The sequence below is a fragment of the Neolamprologus multifasciatus genome, chromosome 7 (genome assembly GCF_963576455.1).
Source record: "Neolamprologus multifasciatus chromosome 7, fNeoMul1.2, whole genome shotgun sequence".
Lineage (NCBI taxonomy): Eukaryota > Metazoa > Chordata > Actinopteri > Cichliformes > Cichlidae > Neolamprologus > Neolamprologus multifasciatus.
This window is the reverse complement of record NC_140445.1, coordinates 63,480,850-63,500,618: the sequence shown is the minus strand read 5'-3', so window position 1 is coordinate 63,500,618 and position 19,769 is coordinate 63,480,850. Positions and strand designations below refer to the sequence as shown.

The window sequence follows — 19,769 nt, the reverse complement described above, 5'->3', positions numbered from 1 at the left end:
CGTAACGTGTTAAAACCGACATTAAGTTGAAGAAGTCAGACAATATTTAATAACGATTTTTTTTTGTAGAGGAGAAAAAGAAAGACAGTTAGGTTAATGCGGAACTTTAAAAAGAGTTCGGAGACAGTTTCCGGTACAGAAGATTAAAGTGCTACACACAAGTTTCATACCGGAGATAGTACACGCAAGGTCGTGTCCCCAACTGTGGGGTTGTGAAATCTTATCTTGGGCGAAAATGATGTCCATAACCGCTCGTCCCGGGGCTTTTTCCCCGTTTCTCCAGACAACAAAGCATGCACTAAAAACGTTGATGTCTCCGGGAGCCAGGGAAGTGGCCGTTGTTGCTGGTAAGGCCCAGTGACGAACGTTATTAATGTTAGCCGGGGTTGCTAATGAGCAGCATGATGTGAGGATAAAAAAAACGCAGTACCGGCGTCTTAATTATTCTATAACATCTTAATGCTGTAAAATGTGAAACCTATTTTCGGAGGCTTCTTGAAAACTAATCGTAAACAACTTGCGATGGCTACCAGGACGTTGGAAGGGTAATGGGCAATCTTTGACCTGACTGACAAATAGGACCCGAATAACAGCGTAGTGGAATAAGGAAAGATGACGGAAGGATCTAAAGAAATATAGTAATATATATTTAAAGAATTCCATTTGCATGAAGGTGGTTACATAAAATACATTTTCATATTTGCACAGTTTCCAATTTGATAAATATGAACAATGGTGCCTCGGTTTTGTAGCAAAATGTGTTTATTTTCGTTGTTTTGTCAAAATATGAAGATGTCAGCCTAGATTTCTATTATTTATTCTAGATAGACCGAACAACCCGATGTCGTATAATTATCAGATTATCATATAATTCTAAATAAAAATTTCAAGCAGCTGTAGAGCCACATTAAATGATTTTTTTTCCTGTTTGGCCTTTCACCATGTCAGATTTTCACTAGAATGTTATCATAGCTTCAACAATTTACAATTGTTTAGAATATTATGTGCATTATGAACACGAGGCTTACATTTTTAGTGTCACCACTTTTTTTTTATGCCTGTGTATCAGTTGACCTTATTTGAAATTCCTTTTTCATTTCACTTCCATTTTATATGTATTGCATTCATATTGAAAGGAACAGACCCTACAATATTAAAGGGAAAACCCCAACAATGAGACATGAGACAACAATGAGTATGTAAAGCATTTAGGCAAAAAAAAAAACAAACCCCAACTCAATGTAACATTAAGAAAATGGAAGAACCAGGCTCAGTGAGCAACAACTACCCACTACAAAAAAGGAGAACACAAGGAGACAGCATAAAACACAGACTGTAAGACTGAAGTGATGAAGAAGTGCTCAGTACAACATTGCCAGTCCACCAGCATGCTGAGTCTTTGATGGCAAAACTAAGGGATGGTTTCACATTTAGGGATCTTTTAGAACAACCATATAAATAATTACAGTATGTAGGTTAGTCTCAAAGTACCAAATGGCTGCAAAATTAGGACGTGTGGAATTTACAGCATGAGCTCAAAAAGTAGAAATTTAAAGATTTATTTTTGCCAAACCAAAGTCATTCAGTTTTTAGGGTCATTTGAATGCACCAGAAGTTATTGTCATTACAGTCATATATGAATTAAGCCTCAAATTAAACAACACTTTTCTGAGTTGTTGAGCTTTTGACAGAAAATGATTATTTTGTGAGATGTTGTATAGTTTACTATCTGTTTATTTATCTCCTGCCTGTGTCTTTGAAACGTATTTGTCGCTTCAGCTCCTGGAGGAGTCCGCCTTGCACACACAGACATCAAGATTCCAGACTTTTCAGACTACCGTCGGCCTGAGGTTATGGACCCCAACAAGTCCTCCCAAGAGAGCGGTGAGGCAAGAAGGGCATTCTCTTACTTGTTCACTGGCGCTACCACTGTGGTGGGAGTTTATGCAGCCAAGACAGTCGTCACCCAGTTCATCTCCTCCATGAGCGCATCTGCTGATGTCCTGGCCTTATCCAAGATAGAGGTCAAGCTGAGCGATATCCCAGAAGGCAAAAACATGACCTTCAAGTGGAGAGGAAAACCCTTATTTGTCCGTCACCGTACAGAGAAGGAAATCGCCACAGAGCAGGCAGTGAATCTTGCAGAGCTGCGTGATCCCGAGCATGACAAGGATAGAGTGACCAACCCCAAGTGGATCATCGTTCTTGGTGTGTGCACTCATCTGGGTTGTGTGCCCATTGCTAATGCCGGAGAGTACGGAGGCTACTACTGTCCCTGCCATGGCTCTCACTATGATGCTTCAGGAAGAATCAGGAAGGGACCCGCTCCCCTTAACCTAGAGGTTCCCTACTATGAATTCCAAGATGATGAAACAGTGGTGGTGGGATAAATACAAGAGCTCTGCCTCGGTTCCTCTCTGTAATATGTATTTTCTGATGGCTCCCTGAGAGAATTGGGGTGGTGTATTTACTAATAAAGAATATTATATCCAACTCTATTTTTGAAATCATGAATTTTTTTTTTCAGTCTTAACTGGGGTATTTTTCAGTTCATTATGTTGATATCATAAAGCAATTATACTTTAATACTGGATCTTAAAAAGAACTTAATCTACTTACACAAACAATTTTTCACCACTTTATTATTGGGCAGGTGACACAACAGTAGAAAAGCAAAGATAAATAGACCAGAAGAAAGTTTTTATCAGAAATGACTAAAGCAGGAATGAAACCATGTAAAATACAGAACCAAAACACCCACAACAGGTGTATAAAACTATATTTCTATATTCTATATTTATATATATAGTTCAGAGACTGAAGAAGTCACTTGGATGAGTGAAGAAACGTTTCTCCCAGAAAACGCTACATCCAGATGAACAGAATCAACTTTTGGAGATTTATTTTCCTGGATGATTGAGAATGCATCAAGATATATTTAAACATACATATGCTTAAAAAATAACTTGATTCATTAGTGGGAATTTTAACCTGTACATACATTTAATTATCTGACAGCCAACTCTCTTATTAATGATGTCTGGAGGCACTTTCTTAAAGGCGATTCTTCATTCACGCTGATAAAAGGTTAATGGAGAAGATAAATGTCTATAAAATAGAGCAGAATCACAATAAAATGGAAGTTAAATGGACATCTTTTTGAACCACTACTCCACATGCTATATGCACATATTCACACATTCTATAGTCTATGTGTCTTATGCCTTTGGGCACTTTCACGTGAATAATAAGCACACTCACACAAATGCTCATGGATGCACTAAGAGCAGCTTAGGGTTCAGTATATTGCCCAAAGACCCCTCAACATACAGACTGGACGAGCCAGGATAAAATCACAGACCTTCAGATGACTAGAATCCTATTCCAACCCCAGCATGCTAGCTTAAGTGTGTTAGTACTAAGTTTAATAAAAGACAGATCTACAATGTTAATGCCCAGATGGATTCAATGCCAAGGAATAAAGACTGCTATGCCAAATGCCACAAAGTCCACACTGCTTTTATTTTTTATTCAAAGTGTACACTATGCTGTATACAGTTGCTGGCAAATCTGCTAAAATGTAAAAAGGCTGGTAATTGATGTAATTATATCAAATCTTTATATTACACAGCAGAATTTTGGCTTAGTTCACAATCCTTCTTATGTAAATAAGACAGTAGACTGGACAAAATCACAACTCCATCAAACCTAAAATTCACTATGACTTAAAGCCAGACTTGATGATCGGTGCAGTTAAAGACAGAATAAATAGTACAATAAATAAGTAATAATTGCACTTATCAAAATAAATTACCCAGCCATACAGCTGTTTTCATCAACATATTTCACATTTATATCATACAGAATTTAATTTAGAGTCTTTTAAGTGTCAAAAAGCAGTTCACACTCATCAGAGAACATCCTCTACATTTAGGCTTCTGTGCCACAATATTGAAAGCGACTAATCAACATAGTGCACCTCTGCCTGGAGCTCCTTGGTGATGTATCCAAGAAGAGCAGCCGTAAGCTGCTGCTTCAGAGTTGCATTGCTCATGACTAGAGCAATCAGCTGAGCCAAATCAGTCCACTCAATGTCTCCCAGGATTTCCATGAGATCATCGTAAAGCTTCTGCTTTTCCTGAGGGCTGAGCTCCATTATGATCTGTGGAAGTGGTTTGAATTGACCACTGGTCAGCCAGCAGCCCAGAAGGCCTCCAGCAGCCCCTCCTACAGAAGATCAAAATGTCAAACTTTTGAGATAAAGCAATAATGCTGATCACTCCAAAATAAACAGCTTAATTCCAATACATCAGCATTTATGATGAATCTATATGATTAGAAATGGTTCCTAAAGATAGAGGAACTGTTGCATTGTTCCACTCACCTACAGCTATGCCAAGAGGACCTCCAACCAATCCTCCAGCAAAGGCCAGCGCCCCAGCTGCTGCTGCTCCTTTCCCAGAACCTTTTACTGTGGTCTTAACTTGCTGATTGGTGGACAACTCACAACACAGCTTCATAACGTCATCGATTCGTGGAGACATCCTGTGGATTAGATTTGCGATTCATAAAACAATTGCACAATTTAGACATTTTTGTTCAACATTTCACCAACACAGGCCCATAAAAGTTGAAAGGATTTGAAATTGTGTTTTTATTTAGAAGTGTTCCCTCATAATTTATTAAATACTTTCAGTTTCACAAGATTGGGTACAGCAGCAGCATTGCCAACATTTCAGCAGGTTATAATTGAAAAATAAATTCAAAATTAAATAAATGAACAAAATACCAACACAGCTTAGCTCATCTTAAATTCCACACATTACTTGCTAAACTTTAACAATAAAACATTTAACATTTTAAATAGCTAAAATAAGAAACTTCAGACGTAATTGAATCAGTTCTCAATGAAAAAATAACATAAAGCTTAAAAATAAAACAGAACAAAGTTAAAGGTAAATATGAGACAACGAGGAGAAGTGATAGAAATAGGTTAAAAATAAAAAAATCAATGACCGGTGAAAAGCTAGGTTACAAAGGTCTTTGTTTTTAAAATGCTTTGCCTTTATGTACACTCCAGATAGGTGTGCTGACGTAAACGGTCATACTTTTACCGAGCATGCGCCCTCAGATTGACTCGTGAACGCATCATTTTTATGTCACTGTTAATAAGAGTCTGACACTTTTACTAAAATCAAAAATATGTTTACTGTCAGTTATTGTACGCACTGATTTGTATAATTATATACAGAGTGTTTTTAATTACAGTTAAATTCAACCATAACACCAGAGACTCTCGTCACAATAAATGGTTAAATAAACCATAATTACACATTGAAGTTTAGGAATATTAAAGTCATTAACAACTCAAACGGACTATTTGGGCTGTTGATAATTAATACATTTTGGTGAGTGTTCTTGTGTTATGAGACTTCTGGCTTAATACAAGTTAAACTGTATTATTTATCCATACAGCCGCAATTTAATCACCGTGAGCCCTTATCTCACTTCAACTGATGCTGAATTTGGCGACCTTTACTAAAAACAGTTTTTGAAAAAAACAAACAATTAACATTATGAATATTCTTCCCGCATGCTTTCGTATCGTTAAGGCGATCAAGCAATCAAAAGCTTCATAACAGACAGCGCAGCTGTCATTCCTACAAAACTCAGTCAATTCAAATTAAAGCCATAACTGCTTCACCATCCACAGTAAACGCTTGGAACATACCTTGCTGTCTATTCAAATCCTTATCGACATTTACTGGTCCTGTTTTTACTATGTCATTCTCATTATTTGTTGAGCTCCGCATGCGCCTCATGATATATGAAGCTTGCTGTATGACTCTTGTCGCAATGCCTGATGGGAATGGCTGGGAAGTTGCATTTAAGTCCAAAAACTACAAACGTGTAAACCACATTTAGCCGAATTAAAATAGAGTTCAGCCTAAATTCCAATACAAGTTTCAGCAATGTATAATATTTTTAGACTAGCCTAAATTAGTATTGTTATGTTTTTCTTACAAATTGTACATTTTAACAGCGTGTGAGTTTATAAATATAGCATATATGGCAAAAAGCCATTATAACATATTCTTAACTTAAATACGTTAAAATATCATTGGGCAGTTGAAAATAGTCTTTGATTTTCAGGCCAAATAATCTGTGTTCACTGTGCTTGAAAGGGTAAACTCTGAATTATTAGCCGTTCTTTTTGTAGCTTGTGTACACATTGTTTATAACTGGTGTTTCTCATATTTCCAACAGCAATTAAAAGCAACAAAAACAGACTATTTAATGCCTGCCACACAGCAAGATTGGGAGCTTAGGGATAAATCATATTGTTGTTATCACATTAAATCAAACTCATTCAACTGCCGTGTTTGATTCGGTCGTTACTTCTAATACTTTTATAGGCTTTTATGTGATGTGTGTTTAAATATTATATGTAATTTTTCGTGCAGCATCGGGAAGGTGAACATGGGGAGGTTTGCACCTGCTGCCAGTTAAATAGTGCCTGAATGTGCAAATCTGATGTGCTTGTCACTGTTTTTATATGCAGGTGGAACAACATTACCTCGCTTTAGATTGTTTACATCTGTGCAGTCGTTCATATTTACCCAGAGTACACTGGGAGGAAGAACTGCATCAAGCTCGCTTCATTTGAAACCAAAACGGAAAATGCAATGTTTGACATTCAAAATAAAAGCATTAAATGAGAAAGGAAAGCGATGCATTAAATGCTAAAACTTTTGAAGTACTCGTGGAGTCATGGTAAAAATAAAGTACACACTTTTTAAATTTAATCATTTGTAGTTACAGGATGTGTGCGCCTTGCAATTATTAAGTCTACCAAACTCAAGGTGTTGCAGTGGCCCAGTCGACCTCCATATCTTAACCTTCCATACGCAAGCTGAATTACTTGTGTGAATCCAACACGGACTGATTTTTTTAGCCTTACGAAAAACTTGCTGATGTGAAACTGGAGGATGGGCTTGAGAGTAGAAAGAAGCCACCACACTTTGTTGTGACTGTAATTTTACCAGATTTATTCCTATTCACTTATGTCCATCAAAAGTATAATTGTTTTAGTTTTTTTCTTTAATTTTACGTTTTGTATTTGTTGTTGTTGTTAATGCTAAACCAAGTATACAACCGAAGTCTTTTATTTTGAAAGTTCAGACCGGATACCACCCTGGAATAACGGTTGAGTTCTTGGAGTTGGACGGAGGTGCATGGCGCAGCGAGAGTGACAAGGAGTATTGGCTAATCTTCGGATATTCAGACTGTGGATATTTTTGGAAATCATGCAGAAATTCTGAAATGAGAGTGTGAGATGATATCACTTCCGAAAGTGTGGATAACTATCACTGACCCATTGATGAATACGAGCAGAACGGGTCTCAGGAATAGCTGCTGCTGCATTCATAAACACTTCTTTAGAACTCACAACAGCCCTTGAGCTTTGTTTTGGGGTCACGAAACACCAGAAATTTATTTTGTGCAAGTGGGTTGGCAATGGCTGAAAAGGGTCAAGTGGATATAGAACACCTCGGCGGAGTTATCAGGCTCCGAGAGGAGCACGAAAAGGTAATATCACCAGTTGTCGCGAAACATTTTGCTGGCTAGTATGCAACGTTAGCCAAGCCACCGTCAGTCACTGGCCACATGGTGCACCCGGGAAAGGTCTTGGAACCACTTGCTGGGACTTGCTGAAGTACCTTTTACTGCAGATATACACATCTGTGCCATTATTGTTTCACAGGTTACACGAAGAGTGTTTGTTGTTTTGACTTTCAGTTTTCGAGAAGCTTCCTCCTTCTGCAGACACTCACATGTTCAAGTTTAAATGCTGTATGAGGGCGTGCTCAGCTAGGTTCGTTTCTTGGCATTAAAAAAAAAGAAAATAATTTTATACCAGTGCTGTTTGTTTCTTTACTTTGGGAAGTAAATTTCACCTAGACACAAAAACACTGTTTTTATTTCATTTTTTTTTGCTTCATTTTTAAATTATTAATTTTTTGACAGCCGTGTTTGTCTCGTCCTACTTCCTCGGAGTTGCTGACCTACTTCCCTGTGTGTGATGATTGTCAAACTATTATTACATATAAATTCGTGCCTCTGGGCAGTTGTGTCTGCAGCCGAGGTAAAGTAAAAGCCTCGGTGAAATGAATGTTTTATCACAGATGATTTAAATGTTTAAATTTCCACCTGGAGACTGTGTAAGTTGCGTGGATTTATCAGCTTGATTCTTACTAAAATTATTTGTCCTGAAACAGGTGGTGAAAGACTGTGAAAGTCGGATTCAACACTGGTAAGCATGAAAGCACCAATGAACTTGAGCACAAAGTTGGTTGTTTTTAATAATGCTTGCATTAACTGAGTACACTGTGTAGGTTATCCATGTTCTAATATTCCTTCAGTGTAGTTTTGAAGTTTGCTATATCAGGTTTGGACCTCCCCATTTTTTTGCCCTATTTTGCACAAACATGCTTTTATAACCAAAAATTGATTCTTTTAGGGTCATCAATACTTTCTAAATTGACAGAAAACACCCACACAATGATATTCTTTTATTTCCTAATGAAGTGTTTGACCTTTGCTCAGGTTCCAGCAGGCCCCATTTCACAGCACAGATTTTTGACTTTTTATTGTAGGTGTTAGGGCTGGGCGATATGGCCTAAAATTCATATCGCGATATAATTTGAAGCATGTGCGGTACATTCTTTTCTTCTGTATCACGTATTTTCCACACTATAAGGCGCACTTAAAATCCTTAAATTTTCTCAAAAATCGAGAGTGTGCCTTATGTATGAATTCTGGTTGTGCTTACTGACCTCGAACCGATGTGGGCGTGCAGAAATCTGTTAAAAATGTTTTAGTACAACTTTGGTAAGCCACACTGCTTGATGGATTGTCAGAGCATTACGCTGCTGTAGTGAGGAGCTTCGCGGAGTAATCTGGGTCCTAAACTCCGTCCATTTCAGGTCCCAAAGTCAAACGAACGCTGAGTTAAAAACGGTCTAAATTCTTTCATCTTTAATTAAATCATCAGCGTTGCTGCTTTATCGGGTGTAACAATTAAGTTTAACATCCATGCATCCATGAAAACAGAATTTATTAAATTTAATGGAGTTAGAAGTAAACAGGAAGTTAGCTCGCTAGTTTACACCTAAACATTTCATACCATGTTCTGACTGAGAGATTTTTTGAAACTAATTAAAACGTACAGCTCTGCTACCACTTCCAACATAAATGAAGACAGAAAACTAAACAGCAGTGGCGTTTGCAGGGTTACTGAAGTTGGATTACCTGGTATATAATGTTGTGCTACGTGATTGCTAGCGACACAGCTATGTTAGCATAACATTAGCACAGTGAAGCTGGAGGATGAACGCCAACTTTTTTTCCACTTGATAAAAGTTAACGCGAGGGATTCTGGTGGTCAGGGACAAATGCAATCGCATAGCAGGATGCTATTCATGGGCCAAACTTCAGTCAGGAGAACAACTGAGATTATTCATCCACAATACGAGGTTAGTTATTAATATACTGCAACAACATGGGAATAGAACCGCTGCGAGAGAATTCAACATTAATGAATCAATGTTACGGAAGTGGAGGAAGCAGGTTAGTGACATGGAAACACCTTAACAGAATTTGGTTAGTAAAAAGAATGATTGAAGTATTATCAGAGAAGTAACATGTCAGGGAGGGCGGCTCCATCTCATTTCTCTTACTTAATACTCATCAATCCTTGCTTGCTATGACCTGTGGGTCTACAAGGACAGACTTCACTCTGATGTGAAATCAACAAGTTTAGATTTATTTGTTTAGCACAAATTGTGTTGCAACAGCACAGCCGATTAAAAGAAAACTAGCTTATTTTATTGAATGTGCACATGCAAGTAGTTTACAAAAGGGAAACATGCAGAGATGCTGTATATGGACAAAAATACTGGGCCACTTACACATTACGCTACGGAAGCTGCTCAGCTATAGAAACCTGTGCCATGAAGCTCCGAACGCACAGCTTTTGTGCTGATCTTCATACCAGAGGAGGTCTGTAGCTGCTGAGTCGGCAGAGTGATGACGACTTTTGTCTACTATGCGCTTCATTACTCAGTGTCCTCACTGAGTAATGAAACTTTACATGGTCTGCCACTTTGGTTCCTGAATGCTTTTACTCTATCTAGTAGGAAAGAAATTTATTGACAGTACCACTCTTGAATTCAGTGAAGTCTTTGGAAAGACCAGTTCTTTCACAAATGTTTGTAAATGCATGTTTAGGTGATGGATTGTAAATACTTGAATTCAAAGATTTAAAGGTGTGTCCCAGTATTTAAGTGTATATAGTACATTTCACATTGCAATTTGTCTTATTTGAGGAAGTTGCTACTTTGTTTCAGTGGCAGTAGTCTGTTTTTGTGCCTTGTTATACTACAGGCATTGTAAGCAGACATAGATTAGCAGAGCTGCTAACAAAAAAAGATGCTGAAAGTATTGCTGCATTTAAGGGAATTGACATGTGGTGTATGCACAGAGAGACATTAAGAGATAGTAGAGCTCTTAACAGACAGATAAAAACACCTGTGTGAGTGGACCATGACTGTGCAGGGGCTTCACTACAGGGTAGATTTGCTACAGTAAGTGCATTTCCATTGATTCTAAGTAGGGGGTGTTAGCATCAGTGTTTTAAGTATTATTGATTAAAATAAGAAAAGTGCATGTAGGTTTTGTGTTATTACATTTATTTTGCATTATGTGTCAAATGAAAGAGAGTACTTATCAGCAAAAGGGCGATAAAACATTTTCTTTATAACAGATGTGTAAACATTTGTCCTGTAAGTGTCGACAGACTCACACAGGTGATTTCATTTCCACTGACTAGGGCTTTTAAGACTATATGGGCGTGCATAGAGTGTGATAAATATCTACCTCATGCTCCTAGTAGCATTCACGGACCTGACGTGAGATAAATCTCCTTTTTGTTATTATTGATACATTAATCCAGTCCAGTTATACGCTATTCAGTGTAGTTTCTCTCATGTTTCTTTTACACAAGGGTATGATTTGGCAGAATATTTGCCTATTCCCAAATTAAAAACAAAAAAAGTAAGTCAATTCAAAAGAAGAAGCAGAAAAATATCTTAAAATATGCTGAGATAACTGTATTGCACTGTGAATCTAAAAGTCCCCTCTCAATGTCTTTATTTATTTTTAAATTCGCCACTTTCTATCCTTCCAACACAGTGAGTGAAGTGTGTGTGAGTGATCTAAAATAATAGACAGCGTACGAGAGAGGTGAAGAATAGAGTACAGACAGGGTGGAGTGGATAGAGATGAGTGCCAGGGATGATTTGACAAATGGATAGAAGAACGAGGGATAGGGAAGGCTTACAAGATGGTAGTGAGACCTGCTATGATGTATGGTTTAGAGGTGTTGCTACCGATAAAAAGACAGGGGGTAGAGCTGGAGGTGACAGAGTTGAAGATGCTCAGATTGCTGTTGGGAGTGACCAATAGGGATAGAGATTAGGATATTGGCAGGACAGCTTAGGAGACAAAGCTAGAGGTGTAAGATTGAGATGGTTTGGACATGTGTAGAGGAGAGATGGTTGGTATTTTGGAGCTGCCAGGCAGAAAGGAAAGAGGAAGAAGTTTGGCTTTTTTAATCATAGCTTTAATCTGTACACTACCATGGTGGTTTTTAAGTCAAGCGGTCAGTTGTTTTTATTTAATTGCTTAAGATTTGCAACCATTTTTATACACACTCGCCCATTTTCAGAGGCTTAAAACTATTTGCACAAACAAACATACTTGTAAATATAAGGATCTTTTTAAATACTTGAATTAAAAAATCCTTTCCAGTCAATGTCTGTTGAAGGACATCATAAAATGCTGCTCGGTTTTCATGCAGCCACCTTCATTTGCTGCTGCTTGTTTGTTTTTTGGGGGTCTCTCCACCCTCAGTTTTCTGTTCAGTTTTTGAAAAGCGGGATCTGTTGGGATGAGATCAGGCGACCGACTTGGTCACTGAAGAATATCCTATTCTTTACTTTGATAAACTCTTGGTTTGCTTTTGCAGTTTGCTTTGGATCATTATGTTTGCAGTGTGAACAGAGAGTATAGCTCTGTACACTTCACAGTATGTACTTCTGTCAGCAGTGACATCATCAGTAAACACTCCTGGCCCAGTTTCACTGGCAGCCATATGTGCCCGTGCTATAACATTGTCTTCACCACGTTTGAGAGACGATGTCATGTTCTTCAGCTCATGTGCCGTTTCTCTCCTCCTCCATACCTTTTGCTTTCTATCATTGTGGTACAAGTTAATCGTGGTTTCATCGGTTCAGATTTTTATTTTTCAAGAACTTGCAGGGGCTTTCACATGTTTTCTCTAACGTGTAATCTGACCTTTCTGTAGGCCAGATTACATAGCTTCATTTAGTTTGTTTCCCAAGAAGTAGATTCTGTTTTAAATCATTCATTCAAGTGACGTCTTTAGTCTCAGCTGACTGCAGGTTTCCCCACCCTTATAAACAGTACCTTTGAACAATGACTGAAACTAGCACCACTGACGAACAATAGGCTGTGAGGCCAGCTTCTTGATCATTGTTTGTTTGTTTTTTAACCATAATAATGGCCTTCATTCATCAACATCTCCAGTAAACAGCTACTAAATCCAAATTAAAAGCTTATAATCAACTAAAGATCTTTTATCTGTATTACTTGTCATGACATAAGGGAACAGGCTTCACCTGACAGTCAGTCTGCTTGTCGGTTAATCCAACTGCTTGGAAACCAACAACTTATGCATGTAACTGCATACAGAGTTCATAAATGTAAAATTCATAAATCCTACTGAAAATGCATTACAGAAGCTACAAAAAAGTACTGTTGCCTCCGTTGCTGTAGTTGTTTACTAATTGGATTTTAAAGTGCTCATTAAAAAGTTTGGTTTCAAACGTTTGATTGCAGGAGGAGAGTGTAAAGGAGAAAATACTCTTCCAACAGATGACTGGAGGGATTTATTACCCAGTATGAGGGGGCTGTTGGCAGCACCGTGCTTTCAAATGGGAATATAACACTTGCTGTAAAAGGCATTGGAAGCTGAGCCTGATTCAGTAGTTTATGTTGGGGATGCTGTCATAAAGCTTTGGTAGCTGTGGTCCATTTACAAAGTGGTCAAGTGATTTTTGTTGAGGGGATTTTTTGTTTCTGTTGTCTTTATTGTATAAATATGATAAGAAATTTTAATTAGCTGGTCCTTTTTTGGTCAGTTTCTTCTATAATTCCTAAGGTTTTACAATGCCCAGCAAAAAATAAGTAATAAGAATAAGTAAATGAAAAAAACAGTGACATCTTAAGGCTACTTTAGCTGCTATGCCACATTTGCTCTCCCCAAATGGAAAACAGGCGCTCCCCCCTTGCTCCATTGTTTGCTTCCCATTGTTTAAATTTTGACTTATCCCAACATATGACAAACACACCAAATTAGACAGGATGGCTTCAGAGAGCTGTGGTTTCATTGGAGAAACCTTTTGTTTGCAGGAAGAAGGTGTCGGGTGACTATGAAGCCCTGAATGACCGCCTCAAAACTCTGCCAGATCAACTGTCATATGACATCATGGTGAGTGATGACCTTGTTTAAAATACAGAGGAAAGGAGAGACTTCTAAAATACACAAAAGTTCACTCCTATATACGTTTTACTCCTTTATTTACGTTTGCTCTATTTGTTTGATTTGACCTGTTTCCCTTTTTTTTCTTTCTTCTCGCGCTCTGTTTTTCCACACGTGCAGGTACCATTTGGCCCTTTGGCCTTTATGCCCGGAAAACTGGTACACACCAACGAGGTCACAGTGCTGCTGGGTGACAACTGGTTCGCCAAGTGCTCTGCCAAGCAAGCTCAAAAAATTGTTGATCACAGGATGAAATGTGAGTATTTTCCTTAAACAATGTTTTTTCACTTCTCACTGAATACTTACCGCGTGACATTAACATAATCTGTTAATGCTGCTTTTCATCCAGCAGAGGGCGCAAGTGCATCACATCAACATAGCTCGTCTGAGCAGATCCTTGAAGGAAAAACTTTAAACCGTGTAACGATTCCCCACAGCAGTCATACATATGCAAAGATGCTACAGCTGTTGGACGTTTATCGTAGCGGGTTGCCGACACATTCGACGTGCCTTTATTTCAATGTGCAGTGTTTGCAGGGCTCGTGGACTGTGCAGCTTTTGCATTCATTCAGGTCGCCGCTGTCGCTGATTAGGCTGTGAACCGTGGAATAACAGCTCCTACCTGTTCCTCTTTTCTGTGGTCAAATCGGGCCCTGTTACTGCAGCGGCTTTGTTCGATCTCACATCAGTTGTGTGCAGCTTTGCTTCCCTGTGCGTGTTAACCCCGCTGCTCATTTCTAGCTCTGAAAATCTCATATCAAGTCAAATGGGCCCAAGTAACGATCTCTGATGTGAACATTATTAGAATGTTTAGTGAAGCAGAAATGTGCTGCCACAGCCCCATCCGCAGCGCCACCCCCAACCCCCCCCCCGCTCTCGTCCTCCCCCATCTCCTGACCCTGCCCACCCTGCTATTACAGAGCTAAGTGCTGTAATACAAACATAGCTAGCTGAAATGTGTCAGACAGCGGCTGAGTTGTCAGGCCTTCTGTGTTTGACCTTTCCTCACTTCCAGTTGATGCACTGACTGGAGGGGCTCCCGATTGCCATGGAAACAAGGGCCCTCTGCTGCTATTAGTGAAAGGGCTTAATTGTTGTGAAGATTTAATGATCCGGAGTAGTATTCAGGGCAGAAGATATTATCAACTGTTTGTGTCATCATTTTTCATTTTTTTCCCTCTTCACAACTTGTTTAGGATTTTAACTCTTTACAAGCTGGTTGTCTTTTTTCTTTTTTTCTTTTTGAAGCGTTTCATTGAAATCTGCCTGCTGTCTCTGTGTCTTTTTTCGGCACATGCGGCTTTGTCAGTTTGCCCTGCTAAGTGCACAGTTTAATGAAAATGCATCTGCTGTCTACAGATGTGAAGAATGAACTAGATGGCCTGTCCAAGACGATAAAAAACTTTGAAGCCAGAGTTGGGTTTGCGAAGGATTTGGAAACCATCTCTGCTGTATGTTGCATTACCAACGAGTTGTCTCACACATAAGTTATTGTGCAAGTCATAAATGGGGGCAAAAACATTAACTGCAGTGTTCTTGTTCTTTTAGAGTAAAGGCGACTATGTTGACATCAGAGAGGAGGTTGGAAACAATGACTCTGTTGTCACCAAAGGTATCTTTGTCAGCCTTTCTTCTGACCTCATTTCACTTGTGCATCATGGCCGTAGAGAAAGCAGTGTAGCTTTTCACCTATTGCTTAATTCTACACCAGAATTAAATTCATATGTAGTCGTGAATAGTTTAAAGCTTTCTTTTTCTGTACGCTTTAACAGGAAAGCAAAGAACGGCTCACAAGCCAAACTCTAAGCCCAAGCAGGATGTGTTTTTTGATTTTAAAGAAGAGGATGAGGAGAATGAGGAGGAAAGCGGAGATAGTGGAAGCAGGAAATGCATTATGACTGAGGAGGAGCTATGGGCTAGATTGGATGAACTCGAGAAGCTGGAGGAGCTACAAGATGAGCAGGATAAGTATGTGAAGATACTTCAAGATCAATAATCCTGCTCTTTCTTTGTTCTTTTTCAAAGTTAGATGTTTTGGTTTTTTCCCCTTCAGATTATCTGATAATGGAGACATGAATGGTGAGGACACATCATCCTCTTCCTCAGAAGAGGAGAAAGATGCAGATGCTGCGACTCCAGTAAATGGGCTGAGTTTGAAGCCAGGTTGGAGCGCGCTGCCTTCCAGCACAGCACCACTCAGACAGGACAGGAAAGAGGAGGAAGACTTTGAGGAGGAAGAGGAAGCCAACTGTTTGCCTACTATCTACTTTTCTCACACAGTCGAACCCAAGAAGGTTAGAGCAATGAATAAGTTAGAATATCTGTGAGTCTTCTGTGAGTTTTCTCTTCATCTTTCCACGTGTCTGCCTTTTGCATCAGGTGAGAATAAATACAGGCAAAAACACCACGCTGAAGTTTAGTGAAAGGAAAGAGCAGAAGGAACACTCGAAGAGGAAAAAGAAAAATGGCCACAGCAATGGACATGCTCATCACGAACTTCACAAAATCACAACACCAGCAGACATTTACAGGTAAAAAATATTGCAGTTAGACTTAATGAACAAATGAATTTTGCATGTCTAAAATTGAAATTTGGCCATGAACAGATTCTGGTTTGAAGTATGGAAAAAAATTGGCCACATTGTATTTTCAGTCCCATTACCACACGTGTATAAAATCAAGCAATACAAACCAGTGAAGAAATGGGTCGCTCTAAAGCGCTCACTGATTTTGAGTGCTGTAATAGGTTTGGGGAAATTTCTTCCCTCTCTTCCTGCTCAGCTGCTAGTGGCGTTACTGCAAAGTAGAAGCACCGAGGAGCTACACCAACTCAGTCACTGTTATCTCAATAACTGAATGCTGGCATTGAGAGTAGGGCTGCCACGATTAGTCGACTAGTCACGATTACGTCGACTATCAAAATCGTCTATGACTGATTTAATAGTCGACGCGTCGTTTGAAGCTTTGTAAGATCACAAAAGACGCAGGAATAAGTAGTAGGATTTAAGAGTGTAATAACGGACTGAAACACAAGATGGCAGCACTGCATGTACAAGGATGCCAGCTGCCGTTAAACCCCGAAGAAGAAGTAGCTCTGTCCCAGAATTCATAGCGCAGCCCAGCTCAGTTTCCAACAATGGCGGCAGCTAGTTAGTTTTAATATTACTCTTATTATTCTTTCTGGGTCACAAAATAAACGTTTAACATATTTTCAGGCGAGAATGTAGCTGTGTAAACCTCAAATATCTGCTCAGTTTATCAAGACACCACATATTTTCAAAAGCGCTCCGACGTTTTCGGAGACGTCTGTTAGCCTAGCCCCCGGCTAGCTATCGAGCTAGTGGGTAACTAGAGCCGTGAGAACACCGGACTCCTGGCAAATGTTTTCAAACCCACCACCGTCTTTCACTACTCAGGTTAAACATGATATATAAGTCACTTGGATAACTTTAAAATGTTATTGTTTGGCTGTTTTTAGCATTTTATTTGTTCCTGAGTAAATCGGTTTGGCTGAGATTAAAGAGATGCTCGAGAATATACTCCGGTGTCCTGTTATATTTTAGATAGCAAGGAGCAGACAGCTGAGTTTATTAAACTCCACCTAAACAATCTGCAAATTTCATTAATAAACTATCATCTTGTCTTTATTTTTAGTTAGCACATACCTTAAACACTTCAAGCTGTAAGCTAATAATACTTATATAAGAGCAGATGCTGCTGGTGCAATAAGCTGTACGTTTTACGTCCAATGGATGGTGATCTGATTAGTCGACTAATCGCAAAAATAATCGGTGACTAGTCGACTACCAAAATAATCGTTTGTGGCAGCCCTAATTGAAAGCATATTCATAGTTGGCAACGCTGACTCAGTAACGACAGAGTTATAAACCTGCTTTTGCATTAACATCAGCAAAAATAACGTGTCCCAGGAACTTTTGAGCAACTTCTGTGGATGTAACATTTTGGTGGCCCAGTACTTTTTTCCATATACTTCACGTTTAGTTGCTTTGACTGGTGAAACTGGACTCTTACTTTGTTTTTGTTTTGTTTTTTTTAATCAGGTTGTTTGTAGATGTGAAAAATGGGGAACCCATACCTAGGAAGTCCATACTAAAGTCACGCAGTCGAGAGAACAGCGTGTGCAGCGACACAAGCGAGAGCAGCGCTGCAGACTTTGAAGAGCGCAGGATTATGGGACGCAGCTTCAGTCACGACGAAGCAACGCACAGCGACACCAGCGATGGCATCACAGAGGAGGACAGTCCCACAGCAGTGTTGCTGCAACCTCCCAGCAGATTTGAGGTGAAAGAGAAGAGTAAATGTAACATTTAGAAAAGTTTCAGCATTGAGTTTGTTGTTTTTACACTCATTTCGATTAAATGTATGGTCTGCATGATTCAAAGTTACTGCACTTGTGTTATTTCTTTTTAAGTAGTGTCCCAGCTTTGGAAAGAGCTTTAAGTTGGTTTAGTATTTGTTACCTGAACACGTTTCTTTGTATAGTTCTTAATCTCATTTTGGTGTGAAAGATTCTGCAATATATCCGAGCACAAATATATGAAAGTGTGACGCAACATCAGTTTCCTTACTGTTATTTCTTTTTTTTTCTCTTTCTCAGGCGTTTTCAGGTACAGTTATAGAAAAGGATCCAATGCCCTCAGCTGTCCCTCATCTGACCATCTCTCCACCAGCTCTGCCCACAATACTGGAGAGGAAACAGGAGGAGGTGGCGCCTGATGTTGCCCCACCCCAGCAAGCCCCGAAGAGGGTGTCAAAGTTCAAAGCTGCCCGATTGCAGCAGAAGTGACTGTTAAGAGGCAAATATTCAGCTTTTACATGAACATCTTTTGTGAAGCCTTTGTCTCTCTCTGGTAACCGAACAAAAAACAAACCACATGCTCATTTCTTTGCACGCCTTTCATCCACTGATTTCTGTTTCTGTCTGTGAAGTAGAGCACTTAACAAATCAGCCTTTGCATAACACTGCTTTTTTACGGTTTATTGCAGCCTCTTTTGCTTGTCTGCTTTAAAAGACATTCTTCTTTTAGTCTTGTTTAAGACATTTGCAGCCTGTCATACGTTTACCTGTCTACTCTTCTGTTGATCTGTGATATCGCCGGGTTAACTCCGACTGTAGGCTTTGCCACATAAGATGAATTGCCTTTTTTGTTTGTTTGTTTTCCCCCAGTATTGATTATTAAACAGAATCAGGTCTCGTTAGCTCTCATTTTACCTTCTCTTGACCTGTCCTACTGAATGTATGTATTCCTTTGTGGCAAGCTTTATGTAAAACAGAAAAAAATATTGATGGAAAGTAAAAGAAAAATAAATGATTTTGACTACAAGTCTTGATTTCTCTTTGTTCCATAAGAGAAAATAATTCTTACTCTCCTACACAAGGAGATGGATCTATATTTCATTTATGGTCTGCTGACAGGGCTTTATTGTGTTTCTCAATATCTTATAGCAAAACGTTTTTCTCCAGTTGTTGTTGCACACAGCACAGTAATAATGGGTAATAATATTTTAGTTTTTTTAGTTTTTTGCCCGATGCTTAGTGTAAATTGTTTCAGTCTTTAAATAGCTGTTACTAGACGCTGAGATAAGGCTTTTATGAATTATTGTTACTCCTAGTGAATTTCCTGTTATGCAGTGGAATTAGAAGAGCTAAGTAAAGCGCCATCCGCCATCGAACTTTCTAAGGCAGCAATAATGCTTCATCAAATCTGGAAGTTAATTGAAAGCACAATGGCTCCTCCTGTTAGTAAAAACTCAAGTCCTAAAGGAAGAGAAAAGAATTCCCAAGACAAACAAATCGAGGATGTTTTGGGTGCAACACCAACATTTCACTGCTAAAGACCAGAAGCAAGTATTATTTACAGATCAAAGTCAGAAGTTCATGGTTGCATTAAATGTGCTTAGAAGGATCAACTGTAAAACCACTGCACGAATGTTGAGAAATATGCAGTTCAGAGAACAGTGAGTTAAAGAGACGATTCAATGAATAAAATATGATATATATATATATATATATATATATATAAAACATGTATTTTTTTTTAACATAAATGGCCTATTTGAAAAA

General features: G+C 38.9%; 3 protein-coding genes across 5 annotated transcripts; 2 read left to right on the top strand and 1 right to left on the bottom strand.

Moving 5' to 3' along the window:
• Window positions 1–114: 114 nt before the first annotated feature.
• Window positions 115–2,498, top strand: LOC146515861 (cytochrome b-c1 complex subunit Rieske, mitochondrial-like). The gene is made up of 2 exons (XM_085167885.1): window positions 115–347; window positions 1,780–2,498. Exons 1-2 carry the CDS (start codon window positions 236–238, stop codon window positions 2,388–2,390), a joined length of 723 nt encoding a protein of 240 aa, XP_085024011.1. The 5' UTR covers window positions 115–235; the 3' UTR covers window positions 2,391–2,498.
• Window positions 2,499–3,503: 1,005 nt separating this feature from the next.
• LOC146515860 (protein C19orf12 homolog) lies at window positions 3,504–5,870 on the bottom strand. Its single transcript, XM_085167886.1, has 3 exons — window positions 5,732–5,870; window positions 4,385–4,545; window positions 3,504–4,227 (listed from the first exon to the last, which is right to left on the bottom strand). The coding sequence occupies exons 2-3, from the start codon at window positions 4,542–4,544 to the stop codon at window positions 3,962–3,964; spliced, it is 426 nt and encodes a 141-aa protein (XP_085024012.1). The 5' UTR covers window position 4,545; window positions 5,732–5,870; the 3' UTR covers window positions 3,504–3,961.
• Window positions 5,871–7,192: 1,322 nt separating this feature from the next.
• Window positions 7,193–19,029, top strand: uri1 (URI1 prefoldin like chaperone). 3 transcript variants are annotated; one of them, XM_085167867.1, is made up of 11 exons: window positions 7,193–7,590; window positions 8,280–8,314; window positions 13,555–13,633; window positions 13,805–13,940; window positions 15,044–15,135; window positions 15,233–15,296; window positions 15,457–15,652; window positions 15,738–15,978; window positions 16,064–16,215; window positions 17,746–17,986; window positions 18,303–19,029. In XM_085167867.1, the coding sequence occupies exons 1-11, from the start codon at window positions 7,519–7,521 to the stop codon at window positions 18,489–18,491; spliced, it is 1,497 nt and encodes a 498-aa protein (XP_085023993.1). In that variant the 5' UTR covers window positions 7,193–7,518; the 3' UTR covers window positions 18,492–19,029. The 3 variants fall into 3 exon arrangements, with proteins under 3 accessions (XP_085023993.1, XP_085023995.1, XP_085023994.1); XM_085167869.1 differs by having other exon boundaries at window positions 7,195–7,717; XM_085167868.1 differs by having other exon boundaries at window positions 7,195–7,876.
• Window positions 19,030–19,769: the final 740 nt, after the last annotated feature.